The 23,607-nt window shown below is 41.1% G+C and overlaps 1 protein-coding gene across 5 annotated transcripts in view; it reads right to left on the minus strand.

Moving 5' to 3' along the window:
* Window positions 1-21,944, minus strand: part of COLQ (collagen like tail subunit of asymmetric acetylcholinesterase) — a 108,660-nt gene extending 86,716 nt beyond the window's left edge. For 3 of the 5 annotated variants that reach the window (XM_040352944.1, XM_040352941.1, XM_040352940.1), the window contains exon 1: window positions 21,519-21,939. In XM_040352944.1, coding sequence (XP_040208878.1) covers window positions 21,519-21,624 — 106 coding nt within the window. In that variant the 5' untranslated portion in view covers window positions 21,625-21,939. Of the gene's footprint in view, window positions 1-21,518 lie in introns of all 5 variants that reach the window. The other 2 variants (XR_005749406.1, XM_040352942.1) reach the window with 2 other exon arrangements.
* Between the last annotated feature and the right edge of the window lie 1,663 nt (window positions 21,945-23,607).

The raw sequence follows: 23,607 nt of genomic DNA on the forward strand, positions 1-23,607 counted from the left end.
AGCACCTTGGAAGTTTAGGAGAAAGAAAAGGTCCCATTTCATAATGTCTGGATTATAATGTGGGTTCTTTTATTTAAAGATTTATTGCCAAGCAATGTGTCAATTCCATAAAAAATATCATTGTCCAAAAAAAATGTATTTAAATAATAAATACATAAAAATAAATAACTGTTCCAATTAAAAACAATTTTTTTGTGTCAGTAATTTCATAATAATTTATTGGAGCCATGAAGGATGACATCATTTCACATTATAATATAACTTCAGTAACTACATTTTATATGTACTAAAAAGAAATCTGAAAATCTTGTCACCAGTTTTTGAAGCTGTTACAAAAAAAAAAAAAGAACTAGGGCAACGTCCTGTGAGTTACATGTTTTCTGAGCACAAGTTCATTTCTAATTTATAACATTTATAATTAAGATTCCTGGCATTCTTAAATGTAGTTCATACCATGAACATGAGGAAATGTCAGGTCATTCTATTAACAGCCATCGGACGTACAGCAATTAAAAATACGGAGAAACATTTCTCTCAAAATCTAGCCTATGCCTAATATCAATCATGCCTCGTACACACGGCCGTTCCTCGGAAAAAACCAGCAAGAAGCTTGCTGTTTTGTTTTTTTTGCCGAGGAAACCGGTCGTGTGTACACTTTTCGCAGAGGAAACCGACGAGGATCTCGTCGGGCCAAAAAGAAAGCATGTCTTCTTTTTCCCCGATGGGAATGGGAAAATTTGGCTCGCCGAGATCCTCGGCGGCTTCACAAGGAACTCAACGAGCAAAACGATGTGTTTTGCCCGTCGAGTTTCTCGGCCGTGTGTACGAGGCTTCATTTACTATTGTTGATTACCCACCAAGAACATTGCACATTTAAAAAAGGGATTCTTCATTGCCTCAGGCCACTCTAGCTTCATAATTTTGCAGCAAATGGCACATACAAACTTGGAAATGCAACAATTTTCTAAATAGATAACATAACACATATTAGTCAAGTCTGTCAATGTCTAGATTAAAGTTTACAGTGTGGTACAATACAAAATACATAATTATTTGCAGGCACAGGGGAGTGTCAATCACGTTTGAAGCTTCTATGCAGCTTTTTGGGTTTGTAATTCAAGACACTCATTTTCAATTCTTAATTACAGGGAAAGGGGAGGATGAATTTTAGTAATGCTGATTTAGGGAGTCAAAACAATTAATTACATTTACAGCCATTTGTTTAAAAGTGTACAAAAAAACCCAGCTGGAGATTAATGCAAAAGGTGGACATGATCATAAAAGAGGCAAAAATGAAGCTGAATACATATTAAATAAGCAGATAAGTGAATATAATCAAATACATTACTAGTAGTAAACATCCTCATAATTTCCACTATACCAAGGAAAAAGTATTAATTTGTGATAACAACATTTCTAAACTCATGCAGTTCTATTCCCTCTAGTGATTAAAAATACCACATAAAATCTTATAATAAAATACCTGGAACTGAAGAGTACTGAAGGGTAAAAAAAATTCACAGTTCACAGCCTCCAATAGGATTTTTAAAGCTGGACCCCAAGCAAGCATCTAACTAGCCAGTTGAAATACACATATGATAAAATGTTCGTAATTCTGTGTAGCCACTGTCTTTTGATCCATGAACCCCTGCCAACAGCACTGCCACATTTATGACCTCCACTGCAGTCGCAGCATAACTTGGTTAAAAACACACCTGCCTGTTGAAAGGATAGTAAACGAGCAGAAAGCATACTTAAGCCTCGTACACACGGCCGAGGAACTCGACGTGCCAAACACATCGAGTTCCTCGGCCAGTTCAGCCCTGAAGCCGCCGAGGACCTCGGCGGGACGAGAGCTCCCATAGAACGAGGAAATAGAGAACATGTTCTCTATTTCCTCGCCGAGCTCCTCGTCGGCTTCCTCGGCCGAAAGTGTACACACGGCCGGGTTTCTCGGCAGAATTCAGCCAGAAACTCGGTCGGAAGCTGAATTCTACCGAGGAAACTGGTCGTGTGTACGAGGCCTCACAGTGCCTTGAAAAAGTATTCATACCCCTTGAAATGTTCCACATTTTGTCATATTACAACCAAAAACGTACATGTATTTTATTAGGATTTTATGTGATAGACCAACACAAAGTGGTAGATTTTTTACAAATAAATATCTGAAAAGTGTGGCATGCCTTTGTATTCAGCCCCCTCTACTCTGATACCCCTAACTAAAATCTAGTGGAACCAATTGCCTCCAGAAGTCACCTAATTAGTAAATAGAGTTCACCTGTGTGTAATTTAATCTCAGTATACATACAGCTGTTCTGTGAAGCCCTCTGAGGTTTGTTAGAGAACCTTATTGAACAAACAGCATCTCAAATGCCAAGTAACACATCAGACAGGTCAGGGATAAAGTTGTGGAGAAGTTTAAAGCAGGTTTAGGTTATAAAAAAATATCCCAAGATTTGACCATCTCACGGAGCACTGTTCAATCCATAATCTGAAAATGGTACAACTGCAAACCTACCAAGACATGGCTGTCAACCTAAACTTCCGGGCAAGAAAAGCATTAATCAGAGAAGCAGCCAAGAGGCCCATGGTAACTCTGGAGGAGCTGTAGAGATCCACAGCTCAGGTGGGAGAATCTGTCTCCAGGAGAACTATTAGTTGTGCACTCCACAAATCTGTCCTTTATGGAAGAGTGGCAAGAAGAAAGCCATAAAAAGTTCTGTTTGCAGTTTGGGAGAAGCCATGTGGAGGACACAGAAAACATGTGGAAGAAGGTGCTCTAGTCAGAGACCAAAAATGTAACTTGTTGGCCTAAAATCAAAACGATATGTGTGATGAAAAACTAACACTGCACATCACCCTGAACACACCATCCCCACTGTGAAACATGGTGGTGGCAACATCATGTTGTGGGGATGCTTTTCTTCAGCAGGGACATGGAAGCTGGTCAGAGTTGATGGGAAGATGGATAAAACCTAAAACAGGGCAATCTTAGAAGAAAAACTCTGCAAAAGACTCAAGTCTTTATCAGTATCAATACTGGGGCAGAGATTCAGCCAGAGCTACAATGGAATGGTTTAGTTCAAAGCATGTTCATGTGTTAGAATGGCCCAGTCAAAGTACAGACTAAATCCAATTGAGAATCTGTGGCAAGACTTAAAAATTGCTGTTCCCAGATGCTCTCCATCCAATCTGACGGAGCTTGAGCTATTTTGCAAAGAAGAATGGGCAAAACTTTCACTCTCTAGATGTGCAAAACTGGTAGAGACATTCAGCTGTAATTGTAAAAAAAAAAAATTGAAAGCCAATTATGTGCCACTTTGTCTTGGTCTATCACATTTAGGTGTCCGTTTATGAAGCAGTGAAATCTATTCACTGCTTCTTTCTCCGGCATTCACAGTGAAGATTTTTCTCCTCTGTGTGCCTGTTTATGAAGCGGAGAAGATCGCTTCACCCTTGGAGGAGTGAAGTGATCTACCAACGCTTCAAACAGTGGAGAACGGACCAGAAATTCACAGAAATACGGAGATGTCAGTTTATTGAGCAGTGATAAATTATCACCGCTCAGTTCACTGAAAGACGGCGTGGTTAATGTAATTAAAATAATGAGTCCCCCTGCATAATATATATATGTATGCACACACACACACACATTGTATATACATGTATATACACACACATTATATATATGTACATGTACACATTATATATATGTATGTATATATATGTATACACATAAATATTACAGGGGGACATGGTTACAGTGTTGGGGGGTCTGAACGAGGTAGAAGGAAGTTAAAAATCTTTCTCCTTCCTCCTCAGAACCCCCGGGATTCCCTCTTCACTCCCCGCTTCACCAGCTCTGAGATAGTGAATCGGGGAGGGTGAATTCTGACTCAGATCACCAGTGAAGAGCTCAGATCACAGCTTCATAAACTGGCCGTTACTGTGTCAGTCTATGAGACTTCACTGTGTGTAGAGATAATCGTCAGGAGAACAAATTCAAACACTTCTCCCCCCGATTATCTCTGTTTCATAAACTGTTTATAGGCTGTGATCAGTGGTGATCCTTGGGATCACCGCTCTTCACTGCTTCATAAACGGACACCAAAATCCCAATGAAATACATTTACCTTTTTAGTTGTAACATGACAAAATGTGGAAAATTTCAAAGGGATATGAATAATTTTTCAGGGCACTGTATGTGTGGAGTCGATACAGGATTTCTTGCAGGTAGCAAGGTACCGTGGGATATATAGTCCTGAAAGTAAACAGCCTAGACCAGTGGTTCTCAACCTTAGTCTTCAAATACTCCCAACAGGCTATGTTTTGGGAATTTCTCTTAGATAAACTAGCTATCCAAAAAAAAAGCACCTGTGCAAGATAAAGGAAAACCTGCAAACATGGCCCGTTGAGGGTACTTTAGGCAGCAAAGCATGCAGGTAATCCAGGAAGTTGTGGAAAGAGATAGTAAGCACTCTCAACATGAAAGGAGATCAATCAAGTAAGCTTAAAGCGGAGGTTCACCCAAATAACATTTTTATCAGAGCAACTTCTTTAGACTTGTAACATGTACAGTCCGCAATTTTTTATTCTTTTTAGGCTGTACATACCGTATAATGTATATTTCCAATCTGGCTTCCGGGTACTTCTCCCTGCGGGAGTAGGCGTTTCTATTCTGAGGAGGTATGTCATCTGGGAGGTCGCCCAGATGATTGACGTCTTTCAGGAAAAAGTTACCCCCGGCGGTTAAGGCCCCGCCCCCCGTATTGCGTAGGTGCATCCGAGTCACAGCGTTTCCGAAAGAAGCCGAACATGCAGAGCTGCTAGTATAGAGCCGACTAGCAGCTCTGCATGTTCGGCTTCTTTCGGAAACGCCGTGACTCGGACGCGCCTACGCAATACGGGGGGCGGGGCCTTAACCGCCGGGGGGAACTTTTTCCTGAAAGACGTCAATCATCTGGGCGACCTCCCAGATGACATGCCTCCTCAGAATAGAAACGCCTACTCCCGCGGGGAGAAGTACACGGAAGCCAGATTGGAAATATACATTATACGGTATGTACAGCCAAAAAGGTATAACAAATTGCGGACTGTACATGTTACAAGTCTAAAGAAATTGCTCTGATAAAAATGTTATTTGGGTGAACCTTCGCTTTAAGTTGGACTGTCGATAATAAATATTGTTTGTATTATTATTACAATGCTGATGTTGTAGAATTAAAGTGTATGCTGTGACCATAGAACCCCTTTAAATCTGAACTCTGTGTATGGTTTTAATGCATAGTTACACTGCTTCAGTTTGGAGTATACATATTTCATGCCTGTGGGGCCGCTGTTAAAGCAATGAATCACTACAGTAGTGGCCATTACCACAGTGATGGCCATGGTCTTTCAGGTCCTGTGCTAAACAGCTGTCCTACTGCATAGGAATGCATGACTATCACCCAAGGAACACCTTGCATTTTTCTGAATGAATGAAAAGCGTTCTCTGATTGGATGAGATAGAGAGACAGCATTGTGACATCATGGGACTTGGAAGACTGCAGTGATCATTGTATTAATAAATAGTAATAAATCAGGGGAATCACTAAATACTACATCCTGGCCTTGAATTTGGAAACAAGGATAAAATATTAAAACATATTTTTCTTGTGCTAATATTAGCTTTGGCTTCTCTATAGTCTATGTGAGCGATTTCTAATTGTTTCTAGTGGAGCTCCATTAATCAATTTGTCGTTATGCTTTTGTTCCAAAAAAGGAGGATCCCAACAGCTATTTGACAAAGTATATATATTGGGGTCCTGAGTCAGACTTCAAGGTATAGGGTCTATATGAATTTGTATATTATAATAATTATTATAAAGTTTCTATTTTGTGTAGAATAATTAAAATTCAGAATACTCTTGACAAAAGGTAATGTTGCAGTTTTCTGCTAGTATATTGTTTGGACTAAAAACACAATTTTGTTGAGTAAAATGAAATGAAACATGTGCCTCGTAAGAAATCCTATCGCCTCCGGTCAGTCACTTAGCTCAGTCACATGCAGTGAAATATTTGAAATACATGAGACTATTTCCCTGAGATGTTTATCCGTAGTTCCTGGTTACTGTCTTGTGACCCTGTAACACCTATACAATATTTGTATACATATGTTGCCATGGAAAGACATGTGATGACATAAATAAAAGGTGTTCTGAGGCCACCGATTTTCAAGCATTATTGGAGATAATCCAAATGTATTTTTGCAACATGGAAAAAGAAGTCATCACTCAAGAATGGTCTCATTATTAGATTTGAATGGATAAATGCTTTACAAGATGTGTTTACTTTTGACAGATGTGTTACTTGTTTTACAGAGGGACAGCTGACCAAAATAAAGGGCAATAATGCAGAAGCATAGATGCTTCAGAACTCAAAAGGATGCTAGTTATAAAAAGAAAAGCAACAAAACAAAAGTCGGAAATGAAAACATATCAAAGGTTTAGTTTGGATAGAATAGAGAAGGTTTTTTTTTTCTATCTTTGCCCAATTAGATAAATTCCATCTCCTGTCCTGTAGGCACAACAGGAAATGAGAAGAATTCTCTTTAAAGTTAGGCCAATTCTCTCTTATGCCCCATACACATGATCAGGCTTTAGCTCGACCAAACTCACATCGGAATTCTGAAGGAATTCCATCGGAGGAAAAGAGAACATGTTCTCTATGTAAACTCTGATGGAATTCCTCGGAATATCCGATGGAAAAACTCAGATGGGCATACACACGGTCGGAATTTCCGATGGAAAAAGTCCGTCTGACTTTTTCCATCGGAAATTCCGATTGTGTGTACGGGGCATTAGGCAACCCATTGATGATGAGTCCATTTTTTTTTTTGTTCAACCACTCAACTTACTTGATTCCCCCCATCAACATTGATCCTCTCCGCTAAGCTACTGTATTCTGACAGCGGGGAGACTTACTTGCCATCAGATTGCACTGATCAGCTTTTGTAGGCCATTGCCCGCAGCACTGATTGAGCAGGGAAAATCCAACAGGGCGGTTGTACAGAAGTCCATCAGTAGATCTACTTCTGTACAACCTCCCTGCTAAACCAGCCAAATTTCAATCAATGCATAGCCAGCTTTAGACAATTATCACAGCTAGAAATTTACCCATTGAAAGACTTTCTTTCTATTCCTGTTTTGGTAACAGAAAATATGGGGATTTTTCTTACTTTCAGTTTTAGGGACAATGGTTACTAGTAGGGTTACACCGAGTATGAGTACAGATACTTTCGGTCAAGACTCGCTGATACCTTGCGTGAATACAAAAGAAAAATTGGCGCAATTGTGTGTATAAAATGTAAAAGTGCCATCTAGTGGGCAGTTTAAAAAATGTTAGAACTCACAGTACATATCTGGCCAGTGGCCACACGCGCAAAATAACATACAGAGATGTCCCGGTCCGCCGATGACTGCAAATCAGAGCAGTGAGTTCTAACATTTTTTAAACTGCCCACTAAATGGCGCTTTAATGCCTTTCTATACACACGCACACACACAAACAGGAGCAGTGATGGAAACGCATGCGATTCAGACAGGAATCGCACCGCCTTCCTGTTCAAATTGCATGCAATTCTAGGTAGTGCTATTTCACCCATTCATTTTTGTATTGATACAAATAGCACTGCTAAGTATTGGTTTCAGGAGCATATGAGAACATATTGATTCTCGCACAAATGCTTGGGATTGGTGCATCCCTAGTTACTAGGTCAAATTGAGCGGGTAACTCTCCCCAGTGGGGATACAGAGAACAATTATAACTTGAGAGGTTTGAAAACCTTTACCTACTCTTACCTATCTGTTCGCAGCCAAGGATGTATGGCTTAGTAAGCTGTATGTCCTTTGCATGCCCTTCTGCTATAGGGTTCATAAACAATGTAACAGAAGTGTGCACTAGATTAATTAAATAGCTGTGGTTATAGCTATTCATTTAAATGTGATGGACGCTCACCCCTTTCACCACCACTGCCAGCAGTGGGCTTTTGCCTGTCACTATCCTCTCCACTGATTGCTCAGCAATCGATCTTCTCCCCTCAAGTGTGCCTCCATGTGCTCACTGCTCTCCCCTGTCTTTCTGTGCCCTCTGTTCCCCCTTGGCTCTCCCCTTGTCTCTTTGTGCCTTCTGATCCCTGCTGCACTGGTACGAGCAGAGACAGGCAGAGAGGGGAGAATGACACAGGAGACAGATAGCAGGGCTGCGACTGCCGGAATCACGCAAACTGACCACAGTGTCAGGGCTCAGCAGCAATTATTATCGTGGTCAGTTTGCAGAGGGGAGGGTATAGCCAGGTATTTTGGGTTATAAGGTGGTCCAAATGACATAGCACAAGCTCTGTGCTGTATAACATGCTTTCAGGAAACAGGATCTTTATTTAATTTTGTTTGAGTTAACAAACGCTTTTTAAACGGTTTAAAGAGTCAGAGCCAAATCTAGCCTGTCTGATATGGGGATGCAGTAAAAACATGTCAGGGGGGCAGAGCCTGAGTGCTTCCACATTGGAGTGGTGCGCTGGCAGGATGTTAAAAAAGTCCTGCAAGCAGGATCTTTGGGGAGCTTTAGGAGCGGTGAAATCAATAAACAGCGCCTGCAAAGCACTTCGGCAGTGGGCTCTTTTATCCCTTTATTCAGCCGCTAGCAGGGGTTAAAAGCGCCCCGCTTGCGACCGAAAAGTGCCTCTAAAATGACTGTAAAGCGCCGCTAACGTGGCGGTGCTGCCAGTGTGAAAGGACTCTTACATTCACACTGTTAGAAGGACAGCAATATGGAGGGCATTACAGTGACTGGTAATAAAAGGGGGGGGGGGGGGGCACAGGATAAACACTATACAGGAACATCTAGCATATTCCATTTATCACTTGTGCAAAGCACTCTGCTTCTCCCTCACATCTCTCACTGCAGGAGCTTCTTTGCTGAGCTCCTCCATCCTGCACCAACACCTGAAATTCTTCCTTAGGTGTGGGAAGTGGAGCTTCTAGTGTAAGGCCTCATACACACGACCGGGTTTCCAGCAAGAAAACTGATTCTTGCCGAGATTCCCGTTCGTGTGTACGAGGCATTCAGGTTTCTCGTCTGGAAATCTGGCCAGAATCTCGACGAGAAAAGAGGAGAACCTGCTCTCTTTTTTCTCGTCGAGATTTTTGTCGGCCTGTTTCCCGACGAGAAACCCAAGAGTGTGTATACTCAACCGTCGCCGTGGAAACCCGCGCATGCTCGAAATGACTTTGACGCATGCGCTGTAGCTTCCACGGCATAGGTAGGGTGAATCAAGATTGCAGCGACGGCATCGAATGTGACGAGCGCATGCTCGTCATACGCGATGACGTCACCGCATTCTTTTCTTTCAAGAGAACCACGGTTCTTTTGAAATGAAAGACAGTACACTCCAGCGGCAAGAGTTTCTTGCCAAGAATCTCGTCAGGGAAAATGACGGGTTTTTCCTGATGAGATTCTCGGACGTGTGTGATGAGGCCTCAGGAGAAACCTGCTCCACAGAGATAAAGACTAGTGATTTTTTGTTGTTGTGGTGTCTGCTCCTAGGTAGGCTTTTTTACTGTTCACTTTAAAGCAATGCCTAGAAATACTACTTTCCATCTCAGCATGTAGCATAGTGCAATAAAAGAGATGATCTTTGTATTTTCTCTTGCTTCTTCATCCTCTCACTTTTGCTATCTTAATTTGTAATATTGTTAGCCTTCATAATACTGCTTCCACTGGGTAAATGATTTTAATGACTCCACAAAATTGCTTGTTTGACAAACAGAGAGGCGCTGTACTGTGTCTGTTCATGCAGATGTCTATTACCTAGCATAGTGGTTGCTGCCACAAATGTAGGATGAAATTATCAGGTATGTTTCCATGTATTCTACCAATGCTACAGAGTAGCCTTCTCTAATGTGATATATTTCTGAAGCTAATGTATTATACTCATTGTAATTTATGAACCCAGTAATTGACATTAGTGGGCAAATATAAAATTTGAGCGGATTGGTAAACTGAGCATTGTAGGTACTGTATTTGCTGGCGTATAAGACTACCTTTTACACTTAAAAAAACTGGCCAAAAAGCAGGGGTCGTCCTATACGCCAGGTCAGCTGCTCGGAAGCCTGCTGCATGTGCAGTAATACTCTATGTAGCTTCAGCTACATACAGTATATACCACTTAGCCAATCCCTTTGAGCGATGTATTTAAATGAATACAGAGCCTGCTCGGATTGAAGTAACAACCTCTGCCAATCCGAGCGTGGGCTGATGATGTTACAATCCAAGCAGGCTTTTTATTCATTAATAGAATACATCGCTTGTCATGATTGGCTCCAGCAAGAATGAAGAAGAATTAGGCTCCAGAAGGAAGAAATATGAAGCGTCGGAAGCCTTGGAAGGGGGGTCGTCTTATACGGTGAGTACAGGCAAAAAATCTTAAAAAAAAAGTAAAATTAGGGGGTCGTGTGCCGTATAGAGCCACACCGACGTTCGGCTTCTTTCGGCATCTCGTGACGCGATGTATGCGTCGGTCGGATGCCTGTCCATCAATTAGGAACGCCCACCGCCAGCATCGTACCCGGAAGTGGCGGTGGGAACGAAAATAACAAACGGTATGTACGGACCTTTTTTTTTTATAAAACCGGCCGATTCTAATCGTAATTTATTTGGGAAAAGCACTGTTAAAATTTTATTTTTAGGGGAACCACCGCTTTAAGTGTATTTATAGTTATTATTATTATTATTATTATTATTATACAGGATTTATATAGCGCCAACAGTTTGCGCAGTGCTTTACAACATCAGGGAAGACAGTACAGTTACAATACAATTCAATACAGAAGGGATCAAAGTTAAGCACAAAAATGCATTTTTTCGGGATAAAAACCTAACAATGGATTTTTCTTATTTGCTCCCTTTTGGTCTGTTTTATTTTTTAATAAGTGCAAGGATACCCAGTAATCCTGCCAGAAATAAACATTTACCTTCTTGCAGTGAGCTGACAGCACAGTGAAATCCAAAGCACTATTATCAGCCCTGCCCAGTTTGTTCAGTATCTGAATTTACAGAATCCCCCCCTCCCTGAATGTTTGGAGATTAGGAGAGGAGCAGGTGTTATGTAGCCGAACGTAATGAGGAGGGAGCAGCCTACAGTGACAACACCATTCCTCCCAACATTTTGCGATGTGAATGAGGGACACCTACTAGGAAATGTATGTCGGCATTGGACATGCCCCCTGCCACACCCTCTTAAAGGAGAATTAACCAAAAAAAAAGGTTAATTAAATCCACAAGGGCTTTTTTTTTTTACCACTACTATTCCTTTATACTGGCTTTTAAAATGTACAAATGCAGCAATTTAACCACTTCATTACTGGGCACTTAAACCCCCTTCGTGCCCAGACCAATTTTCTGCTTTCAGCACTGACGCTTTTTGAATGACAATTGCGCGGCCATACAACACTCTACCCAAATTATATTTTTATCGTTTTTTTTCCCACAAATAGAGATTTCTTTTGGTGGTATTTGATCACCTCTGCAGTTTTTATTTTTTGCGCTATTTACAAAAAAAGAAAAATTTTGAAAAAAAACCCCAATTTTTTTACTTTTTGTTATAATAATATCCCAATTTTATTTATTTTTTTATATTTTTTTCCTCGGTTTAGGCCAAAACGTATTCTTCTACATATATTTGTTAAAAAAAATCGCAATAAGCGTATATTGATTGGTTTGCGCAAAAGTAATAGCGCCTACAAAATAGGGGATAGATTGCACTCCACCTCTCCACCCTAAACAACAAGCTCCTCCCCACCAAAGATTTTTTGAGATGATGAAAAAAAAAATCGGCCTAAAATATCGGCCATCGGCCGCCCCAATTTCTAAATATCGGCATCGGCCAGAGAAAAACCCATATCGGTCGACCTCTAATCAAGACTAATGCCTAGTATACACGATCAGTTAAACCAAGTGAAAAACCGGGAACCAGCTTGGTTTCTTTTCCCCTGTACACACGGCTGGCTTTCCCGACAGGAAAACTGCCAGGAGAACTTTGGTCGGGAAAACTGGCCGTGTGTATGCTCCCTTGCAGTGTTTCCCATAGGAAAACTGCAGGGAAAAAAACAACGCGATTCATAGTGAGGAAAATCTACAACGTGCTTGTTAGAGCCGGTTCACACTGGGGCGGCACGACTTCGGGGGTGACTCGGCAAGGCGTCCTGAAGACGACTTCAGAGGCGAATTGCAAAATGACTTTTGTCAATGCAAGTCGCCCCAAGTCGCCCCCAAAGTCGTACAAGAACCTTTTTCTAAGTCGGAGCGACTTGCGACGCCCCTATTAGAACGGTTCTATTGAATAGAATGGGGCGCGACTTGTCAGGCGGCTGAGTCACCTGACGAGTCGCCCCAGTGTGAACCGGCTCTTAGTGTTTTACAAGAGTTTCACATTTTGTATTTTGAAGCACATTGCTGAGGTTTGAGGCACAAAAAAGACCTATAATGAGCATCTTAGTACTTTGTGACTGTTTTGCAAATATTTTTTTATAGTCTAAAATAAAAAAGTGCTAGGACAAAGATATGCTTGTAATGTAAACAAGCTCATAAATGTGACAAGCTAAAACATCAGAATTTGTGGCCCCATTCACACTTGGGCTGAGCATCTTTGGTCTTTTTTTCTGGCAATTTATGAGCATTTTTACAGGCATTTCAGGCTTGTTTCTGTTTTTGCCAATGGAAATAAGTTACTAGGCGAAAAAACAAATAAAAAATGCATTACACCCCTTTCCAATCGCACCAATTGAAGTGTATCGGGGGCCAAACACGAGACTCTGGCCTAGAAGAAGCTCATGTACTTTTTGAGCAACAATCTCATGTGACACTAAGCTCAAGTTTTAATATACTGGAAATCCCAGTGTCAAGCATCCTGTGAATAGGGCTTTCAGATTGAGTGTTTCATGTTAGCGATTTCTTTAGAGGAAATCTATACTGAAAGGAGATATGGAAGCTGCCATTTCTGACCTTCTCTTTGGAAAATAATAGTGCCCTGGATGTTTTGCTCAAATTTAAATCTGAACTCCGATCAGGGGACTGGGTTAGCAAAATGTGATTTTTGTAAGCTGACCAGAGTCAGCTTTAAAGCTGTACTCTAGGCAGCTCTGTAATCATTTATGCATCATTAAGCCCTGGTTCACATTGCAGCGATTTGGCATGTCAAATCGCCGGCTATTGCCAGCAATGGCACCAGCCGCATTTGCGGCGCCGCACTGATTCACAAAAGTACTTTTGGCGACTTCGGGGGCGATTGCAATAGACATCGGTTCAGAAACCCACACAGATGTCTCTGAAATCGCCCCCGAAGGGGGGACTGACTCAGCTGAACTCGCCTGATTTCACCCCGCACGTCAGTGTGAACCTAGGCTAAATGTCTTTTTGCAAGTAGTGTAAGTAACTGAATTTCACTTAATATCAGCCCTTTGCAGTCGGTGTATAGCAGGGCTGGAGTTTGAGAGAATTAAAAGGATAAGTTCACCTTTGTTCACCTTTTTTCTTTTTCTAAATTCCAGCTCCCCTATGTACCCATATAGCATTCATGTACATTTTTTGCAAAAATATCAACGCTTTCCATAAAATCTACAGACACGTACCTTACTGTCCTCCATCCATGTTTCCAAACATATCTATTGCTTCTGTCTTACTCCCTTACTTACTTTAGGTCATGACACAGGAAGCAGTTGACCAGCTGATCTCATTAGCACACACCCATTATCGACCCTCCCACTCCCAGCTGCATGTTTTTTTAAATGAGATGCAATCAATCAGTGATCACCCTTCTCACTAAATACACAATATACAATCAGATTGCATAGTGTATGACCATCTTTATACAAGTACATAGGAGGGCGTGGACAGAAACACTCAGCTGTCAAGCCGCCGTTCATAACTCTGCATAGCGGGAACTCGCATTCCCACATGCATTTTATTTATTTAAGCGAGGGTGGGGAGGTGTTTTAGAGCATTTTCACTCATCCCACATAGGGCAGCTCATCCACCTGAATGGGCTGCCCTACACACAGAAATCGCCCCAAAGAAGCTTCAGAACTTTTTTTCGGAGTGGAGATTAGTGCATTTTTTTATTGCGATTTGTGGAGTGGTGAATTTCTGAAATGCAAGGAAACGCACCAATGTGAATGGAGCCTCATTGTTCTTGTGTTATCGCAACAATTTCACTTTCAGGCCCTATTCACATCTAGCATAGAGGGAGCGAATGTTTTGTGGCTCGTTTTTGCTGTGGCACGCATAGGGCAGCCCGTTGATTTCAATGGGCTGTGCTATATGTGGCTTATGGGACATTTTGGCATATTGTGGGTTGCATATTTTTTACTGTGTGTTTTGCAGCATTTGCCACTTGTTTTTTTTTAACATGGCAAAATGTGTGTTTGCTTCTGTGTTTGGTGTGTTGTTAACAATTAATGGCACTGAAAGCGCAATTAGTAATTTTAGGTGTATAAAGGTGGCCATACACTGAACAATCTGATTGTACAATCTCCTTTAGATTTATCAAATTTATATAATAGGAGGAAACACCTATCTAGCCAATCACTCCATATCCAATCAGGCAGGCATTGCATAGTGTATGGCCACCTTTATACACCTAAAATTACTAGTTGCGCTTTCAGTGCCATTAATTGTTAACAATACCAAACACAGAAGCAAACACACATTTTGCCATGTGAAAAAACGAGTGGCAAATGCTGCAAACAACACGCAACACACCAAACGCCAACCTGTCCCATAAGCCACATATGTCACAGCCCATTTAAATCAACGGCCCCAATTTATTAAAATGTAGCATTCTGAGTGCTAAGTGCTTCTGTTACATGAGATTTGAAGGAGCTTCTGCTCAGATCAGTCATAATTTACTTAGCAAAAGGAGAAAGAAGAGTGTAAGTATATAGGGGTGGGTGGCGCTGCCAAAAACTCAAAGGTGCAGTGACTACAATGAATACAAAGCAAGAATCCTCCTATATGTTCATGTGCATGAACCTTCATATAAATCATGTGCTGACAAAAAAGTCGAAAAGCACTTGTGTGTGCCACAAAAACAATGAATTAGTTCATAAATAAAGTGCTATGCAAAATATATATATATAGCGGCAGCAAAAAATATATATTTTTTTTGCATTGCACTTTATTTATGAACTAATTTGTTATTTTTGTGGCACACTAAAGCTCTTTTTTTTGTCAGCACATGATTTATATGAAGATTCATGCACATGAACATATAGGAGGATTCTTGCTTTGATTGATTGTAGTGACTGCACCTTTGAGTTTTTGGCAGCGCCACCCACCCCAATATATTTACACACTTACTTTACTTCACCTTGTGGAGTTCTCGGGGGAGGCAGCAGCCACATTTACACCTAATCGCGGAAAACAATATATATTATAATGAGAAAAATAATACCTTTCACATAATAAAAAGGCCACAAAATGTGAGTACGGTTTGATGTGGAAAAAATGTTGTACTAGCAAATATAGGTATGTAGCGGGCAGCTGTTTTTCTCTGCTGGCCCTGCTTTAAATTTAGAGGGTAGTCAGAGGAATAGTTACCTCTGACCTATTTGTTTTAAAATTTGGGCCTCTGTTCCAGCCGTGCTGTGCTGCAGGTGGTTACTGTTGTTGTCTGTGGTGTCGGTTCCACCCCAGGCCAAGGGTGGCAGCAGTCAGATCAAGGTGTATTGGGTGTTCTTTCTCAGCGGCCAATCAGTGGGGGTTGATCGCCTCGCTGTGCATGCTGGGGGAGAGTATTTAAGGGACAGACGTCTCGGGTTCTGGGTCGTCGTCATCCACCCTGGGCAGTCGTCCCACCACCCCTGTGTGTGGCCCTCCTGGCCAGGGGTGCGTGTTCAGAGTTCCTGGCTCAGGGACCACGTTGGTCTGGAGTCGTTTTTTGCCGGGCAGGCCCAGTAGTCAGAATGGGTCTGCATTGACAAAGTTGTCCTGCGCTATCCGTCCTAGAGGGAGGAAGCCACCGAATTAAGTACCTATTCTTGAGAGCACCAAGCACGAGGCTGGTACACTCAGGGAGGCCTGAACTTCATTTAAGGACACACTAATACTGAAAGGCTGAGCAGTGGTCGCTTGTCAGTTTCCTGATTTTACAAGTAATTACTTTAAGAAGACATACATATCTCCACCTTTGGGAAGGTCAGTGGCAGAGACTGTACCAAAGTTCCGTGTGGCGCCCTGGCTGCTAGGACTAGTGAGAGAGACCTATCCAGGGGCACACTACCCACTCTGGCTAGAGTGGCAACGAGAGTTTATGTCTGGAAGCAGGAGTGCTTCTGATCAAATTCTATACCTGGGCCCACTACCTATACCCTATTTCACCTCTTCAATCTATTGTTCGTTCTTTTACCACGTTCGGTAAATAAAGCAGAGAAAAAGGAACGCAACGTGTGGACATTGACTTTGTTTCAGCTCTCATCCAGTACGGCGGAGAAATAGAGGTAACATGTCGCCCAAAATAAACCAGCAGCTCCTTCAGGGGTAGCACTACAGGTAATATACACCTTGGTGAATTTAAATTATAGAAAAGGATTGTGTGTGATAACAACAATGCAACCAATTAAATTATTATAGGAAAAAATGCATGCGCTGACTATGCAAACAATCCAGTTTCAGCAGTTTTTTTTATTTTGTCTGCTGCGGGGTAATTAAAGAGGAACCGAAGTCTGCTCACATAATTTGTAATAAAAACATCTGAAGCTTCCCTCCAGCCACTTTTTTTTTTGTAAAATTATTTGTATTGAATTTTCAAAACACGTATACAATAACAGGCCACATACGTGACCAACATTGACCGGTTAAAACACAGAGACTGGTGTACAAAACCAGAACATGACAAAACGTAAAAAAAAAAGGGGGGGAAGGAATGGGGGGACAGAAATGCTCGCATTAAACACCGTCAACGTTCGCTGAACAGACTAGGATGAATAGAAATGAGATGGGGGTCAGAGCACAACCGATCCCCCCCACACAATATACATAAGACTCTTCCGCCTACACCCAGCTCCAGTGCTAAACCAAATGACGTATGGCCCCATTTCCTCTTAAGGAGCCCATCCATAACAATAGATTACCACAAGATCCTCCACAAAATTGAACAGTCACCCCTATGCGTGTAGATCATATTTCTCCACAATTCCCTCCTACAGGATTGCCTGACCACTGTAGCTGCTAGACACTAAACTCCGCCATCAAAGTAGCTTAGTCTGACACCGTATCTGTGGAGGCCATCCAACCCCCCCATACCTTATCGAACTTGGTCAATGCCCCTCTACTCAAGTATGTGGCTTTGTAGAATGGGATGGCTTTGTTGACTAATACCTTCCAGGCTGTCACCGTCGGAGCAGAGGAACTTTTACAAGAAAGAATAATTATTTTCTTAGCATAGAAGAGCACAAGAATGAGAAGAGTCCTTATAGCCCTAGTCGTAGCTAGGGGTTCAACCAAAAGTAACAAACATACCTCCACAGTCATGGGGATCGAAATGGTAGTGACCGACCGGATGCAATCCCTCCAGCCACTTTGAATATTATTTTATATATACTGTGATTCTGTACTTGCCAAATATGCTGCAGAAATCTCCCTCCACTGAATTTGGCTGCAACCATTTTAACTGTGGGCAGCTGAGGCTGCTGCCGGTTCACTACCTGGATTTACACAGAGGCACACCTCTAGCTCTGCAGCTCTCACTGTCCCTCTTATGACTCATCCCCGCTCTCCCTTCCTGGCAAACTATCACGAGAGCGAGAGGGAGAGCTGTGCAAGGTGTCATAAGCCTAGGCTTTTTACCAGACAAGAAAAAGGAAGGTTTTTACTGGCAGAAAAAAAAAATGGGCAGAAGATTCAATAGATGGAAAGTTGAAAAAAATGACTGAAGGTCCGCTTTGGAGAAGTGGTCAAACATAGACGTACTGTATACTCAAAAAGACAAGTATATAAAATAAAAATAAATTATATATGTACATTTCTAAAACAACGGGGTGGACTCCATGGACCACTTGGTCTTTTTTTCTGCCACCACCCTTCTATGTTTCTATGTTTGAATTTGAGAAGCTAGGAAAAGTCTTTAACATTACGGAACAAGTCCAGTTAAATATGAATATACAGTATATTGATAGTTAACGCCTAAGAATGTGAATCAAATCCTCACTTTCCCTTCCTAGACCCACTTTCAAAAGTCATTCTCATTAAGATGTGTATTAAGCCTCGTACACACGACCGAGGAACTCGACGGGCGAAACACATAGTTTTCCTCGTCGAGTTTGTTGTTAGGCTGTCGAGAAACTCGACAAGCCAATTTTCTCCATTCCCGTCAAGGAAATAGAGAACATGCTCTCTTTTTGGCTTGTCGAGTTTCTCGACAGTTTCCTCGACGAAAATGTACACACGACCGGTTTCCTCGGCAAAAAAATATCTCCCAGCAAGTTTCCTTCTGGTTTTTGCCGAGAAACTCGGTCTTGTGTACGAGGCTTCAGACTCAGGACAAGAAAATCTTAGCACTCAGGGCCAAAGTATCTGGCACGGACTTCCAATGCAGTACAATTCTAGATTTCAATCCCTTTACTGCTGCTCTTGGCAGGATTTTACTCATTCACACACAGGTCACTGCAGATTTTAGAGATTTTGCAGAGGAACATGTTAGTTTTATCCTTTACAATTAAATGTTATCCACAGAAAACCAAGAAGAGTTACATTATCAAGCCAGGATCTTTAAATTACCTCTCCACTGTATTTTAATGCTTTAAATGCAGGAAAAAGGATCACTCTAAAGGAGATGGAGGTTACAAAATATAATCCCTGCAGGTACAAAGGTGAAATCATTTCATATAGATGTTAATTTATGGTTGCATTAAAGCAAAAATAAACCTAAATATATAAGGTATTTAGTTTAATGAAATGAACAAATGTATTATTGATGATATGTATCACTTACTATCCAAGTCTTATAACAACATGACTTAAGTCAATTTATATTCCAGCGCTGTTTTTAAAGCAACATGTTGTTATAAGACTTGGATAGTAAGTGATACATATCATCAATGATACATTTGTTCATGTCATTAAACTGAATACCTTCTATTCAATCACTGTGGTATGTAATGTCATTTTACTGCATTATTGATTTTTTGGTTGTGTAATCGAGCACAACAAATGGAGTGGGTCTGGCAGTTTTAAAGTATATGAAAAAATAAATGATACAACCTTTATAAGATAATACTGTATACAGAAAATGTGAGACTAATGTACCAAAACGGATATCATTTCCACAAGATAAGTGAGCCTCCTCTTGTTTCCTTCAATATCCCTGTACATTTAAAAAATTCTCTTAAATGATGGGGAGCAAGAGGAAGCATTACTCACATTTCAATGTATTATTTTGTGTTTTGCTTTGTGTATTTGTCGCTTTTTAAAATTGACTCTGTTTTTATCAAAGGATACTCACCTTTACATTCCAAGGAGTGAAAAAGATCAACACACAGAGAACTAAAAGCTATTTTTTTTACACAGAAAATGAATTTTGTAATATACAATCTCCTCTACGTTTACCATATTGATAACATTTTCCTCACTTTTCCCTTTCTTTTTACAAAAAGGCAAGTGCCCCAGACTAGGAAATTCCTTGCATTCTTTTTATGTACAGAGCAAACATTACTTTGAATTAGCCCTTTGTAAATGCAATATGGAATAGAAGGTTAGTACTGTATAACGTGCATCAAAATGGACAAATAATGCTTTGTATTGTGTTTTAACCCCTACTGTATATCAGTTAAATGAAAAGGCTATCTATTAAATATTATATAAAGCATATTCATAGAGTAATATATAAAATCATGCAAAATAACAAGATCTTGAAAGCTATATTGCAATGTTGAAAATAATACAATTTAGTAGGTTTTACAACCTGATATATTATCAAATGCATACATGCTGTGCAGGTCCTAATGCAGCTTTTCTCAACCAGGGTTTAGTGATTTGGCGAAACCTCTCAGGGGTTCTTCCAGAGGTTGCTAAGGGTTTCTTGTGAAGAGAGCTGTGGCAGAGTCATCTCCTGCCTACACGGACCACCAATGTAAGGTGTCACATCCCCAGACCACCAATGTAAGAGTTCACTTCTACACGGACCACCAATGTAAGGTGTCACATCCCCAGACCACCAATGTAAGAGCTCACTTCTACACGGACCACCAATGTAAGGTGTCACATCCCCAGACCACCATTGTAAGAGCTCACTTCTACACCGACCACCATTGTAAGGTGTCACATCCCCAGACCACCAATGTAAGAGCTCACTTCTACACGGACCACCAATGTAAGGTGTCACATCCCCATACCACCAATGTAAGTGCTCACTTCTACATGGACCACCAATGTAAGGGGTCAATCCTTTACTGATTAATCTACACTGATCCCAAATCTAAGGGGTCGCTTTTAAACCAATCACCAATATAAGGGGTGACTTCAACACGAACCACCGATCTAATGGGGTTACTTCTACATGGATTACCATTGTAGGGGGTCATGTCTACACTGGCCACCAATGTAAGGGGTCACTTCTACAATGACCACTAATGTAAAGGGACACTTCTTTACTAACCACCAATCCAAGGGGGTCACATCTACACCGACCACTAATGTAGGGGATCATTTTTACACTGACCACCAATATAAGGTGCTACTTTTACTCCAACCACCAATTCAAAGGGTCACTTCTACACCAACCACCAGTGTACAGTGTGACTTTTACCCTAGCCAACAATTTAAGGGGTTCCCTTCTACACTGACTACCAGTGTAAGAGGTCATGTCTATAGTAATCACTAATGTAAGGGATCATTAAAATGTTCTTTTCAGATCATTGCTAATCATTCAGTACATTAATCTCTACAACCTCCTGATCACACTAATGCACCACGTATGGGACCTGAAACAAAATGTCAAAGGTTCCCCCATGGTAAAAAAAAAAAAAAATCTGTCCTAATGCAATATAGAGCTCTGGAGTTTGAAGCTACATTCTTAAATGATTTATTAGAAAGCACATCTGTTTTCCAGCTGATATAGCATGACAAGCATCCTCATGCATGGTGCTTTGCAGGTTTAGAAGTTACAAAATCAACGACCTTATGAATATTTCACTGCACAAGCTAAAAGGAGACTGGTAATGTCTCTATTCCTACATACGGTGGTCAGTGCCTTTCTTGCCCTTGCCTCAATTCTACACCGGTTATCCCAGACCGAAATAGAAGTCAGCATGCAGACAAATAAGCTGCAGGTCAAGAACAATCTACAGAACTGAGTAACAGGACAATATGTATGAAGAGTCAATGAAAAGATGACTGCAGATATATCACATGCATGCAGCCTGCAGCTGAAATGGCAAATCAAATACCTATGAATGGGATGCTTGGGAAAATATATCCAAAGTGTTAATTACCTGCAGGTATTGGGAAGATACTGTCCATGAAGGAAGTCTGGGAGAGGACATAACAGAAAAAAAGCTGGAGGTATAATCCAATTGCAATTAGTCTGACTGCAACCATGCTGGCAGCCCCTGCAGGAAAAAGCCCCTTGTGTAGAAAGTGAGCTCAGGCTGAGTGGAATCTGTATGTGTGTGTGTGCCAGTGTCTGTATGCACCCTGCTTCCTCCACCCAGCCAGTGGGTGTGTATCAGACTACAGGCTTGTGTGTCTGCCACCTTGAGCCTATCAGTGTGTCTTCTCTGGATTGTGTTTACTTCTCTTATACAGTGTAGATCAGGATTGTGCAGTTTGTGTCCTCCTTCGTTCCTTCCCTTCTTTCACAGCCTGTCAGTGTGACCCTCCTGTGTGTGTGTCCATAGGGAGGAATGTCTGCACACAGCTTTCCCTCAACCTGCTCCTCACTGATATATTTAACTCAGGCTGTGTGAAAAGCCTGCTGGTGTATTGAGTTATGGCTCAGAAAGGGGACCCTTTCCACTGACTATTACATTCATATATTTTTACCTCAGGCTGTCACCTCTAGGTGATACAAAGCAACCATTTCCCTCTGTGATAAATATTTATCTTTCATATAAAACTCTTGTTAGAGGCAGATGAGACACGGGCAACTCTGCCATTAGCGATCCTGTGACTGACAATTTGTCAAAATCCTCAGCGGTAGGATCACTAAGGGCCCATTCACACTATGTGCAGTATCGTGAATTTTCCTCATGGAAAAACGCAGGTAACTGCATTGACACACAGAAAATAAGGGCTCTTTCACACGTCCGTTCCGTTCGTCCGTTTTTTGGACGTCCGTTAACGGACCGCAATGCTTCCCTATGGGCTAGCGTCCGTTAGCGGATGAGCATCTGCTAACGTCCGTTAGCATCCGTCTGCGTTCAGTTCCGTTTTTGGACGGAAGAAAACACTATTTTTCTTCCGTCTAAAAAACGGAACGGACGAAAAACGGACGTTAACGGATGATCCGTTTATCATCCGTTCCGCTAACATCCGTTTTTCTATGTAAAAAGCCCCAAAAAATAAAAAAATAAAACGGATGAAAAAACGGATGGAAAAACTGATGCAAAAACTGATGCAAAAACTGATGAAAAACTGACGAAAAACTGACGAAAAACTGATGGAAAAACGGATCAACTGATGAAAAAAAAACTGATCTGAAAAACTGAACGGACGTGTGAAAGAGCCCTAATAGTTTTTGGTGTGTCATGTTCACACTATAACGCAGTGGGTTGATTTGGAGAGTGCAAAATCGGGTGCTTGTTCAATTAAACTTAATTAATAATATCGAATGTTCCCGGGCTGCGATCCCTTCTGTCCCCATTGTAGTCTCCACCCTGGTACCTATGTGCATATGTGGGAATGCCCCTCGGTGGTGTTATACTGGGGGGCAGTGTTTGATGAAATTAAAGGGGTTGTAAAGGTTTGTCTTTTATTTTCTAAATTGGTTCCTTTAAGCTAGTGGTATGGAAAAAATCTATGCGCCACGGCTGGAATTCCTCAAAGTGGAACCAGTAAATGTGAAAAATATATATATAAATGAATAAAATAAAATGAGCTGCTCCCCAAATTCAGGTGACTGAAGAATATATGAAAATGGTGAGGGAGGGGGCGCTAGACCTAGTGAATATATATAATACAATATACAAAATATTAATTTAGGTTGCTATGTACATATATGAAGCAATAAAATAGTCCAATCATGTGCTAATTTTTAGAATAGAAAAGTGATCAAAAAGTCCTTTTGTATAAATAGTTCTTGTGAAGAAAGATCTGTATCTTGAATAAGCAGTGAAGCCTCCACCAGATAAATGACATTCACCCGACGTGAGTAAATAAATTGGCTCCTTACCAACTAGAGTGGACCCTTTAACTAAAAAGAGGTCAAATCAGCTTTGTTACACAAGGTAACCATGGTGTGTGCAGATAAAGAGGTCCCAATCAGCGATCATAAGCCTGGTATCGGATCTCACATCCCATCGAAAATGTAAAAGAAAAGACGCAATAGTATAACACCGTTTATTAAAAGCAATAAAATAACAG

This window comes from Rana temporaria, chromosome 5 (genome assembly GCF_905171775.1).
Source record: "Rana temporaria chromosome 5, aRanTem1.1, whole genome shotgun sequence".
In the NCBI taxonomy this organism is placed as follows: domain Eukaryota; kingdom Metazoa; phylum Chordata; class Amphibia; order Anura; family Ranidae; genus Rana; species Rana temporaria.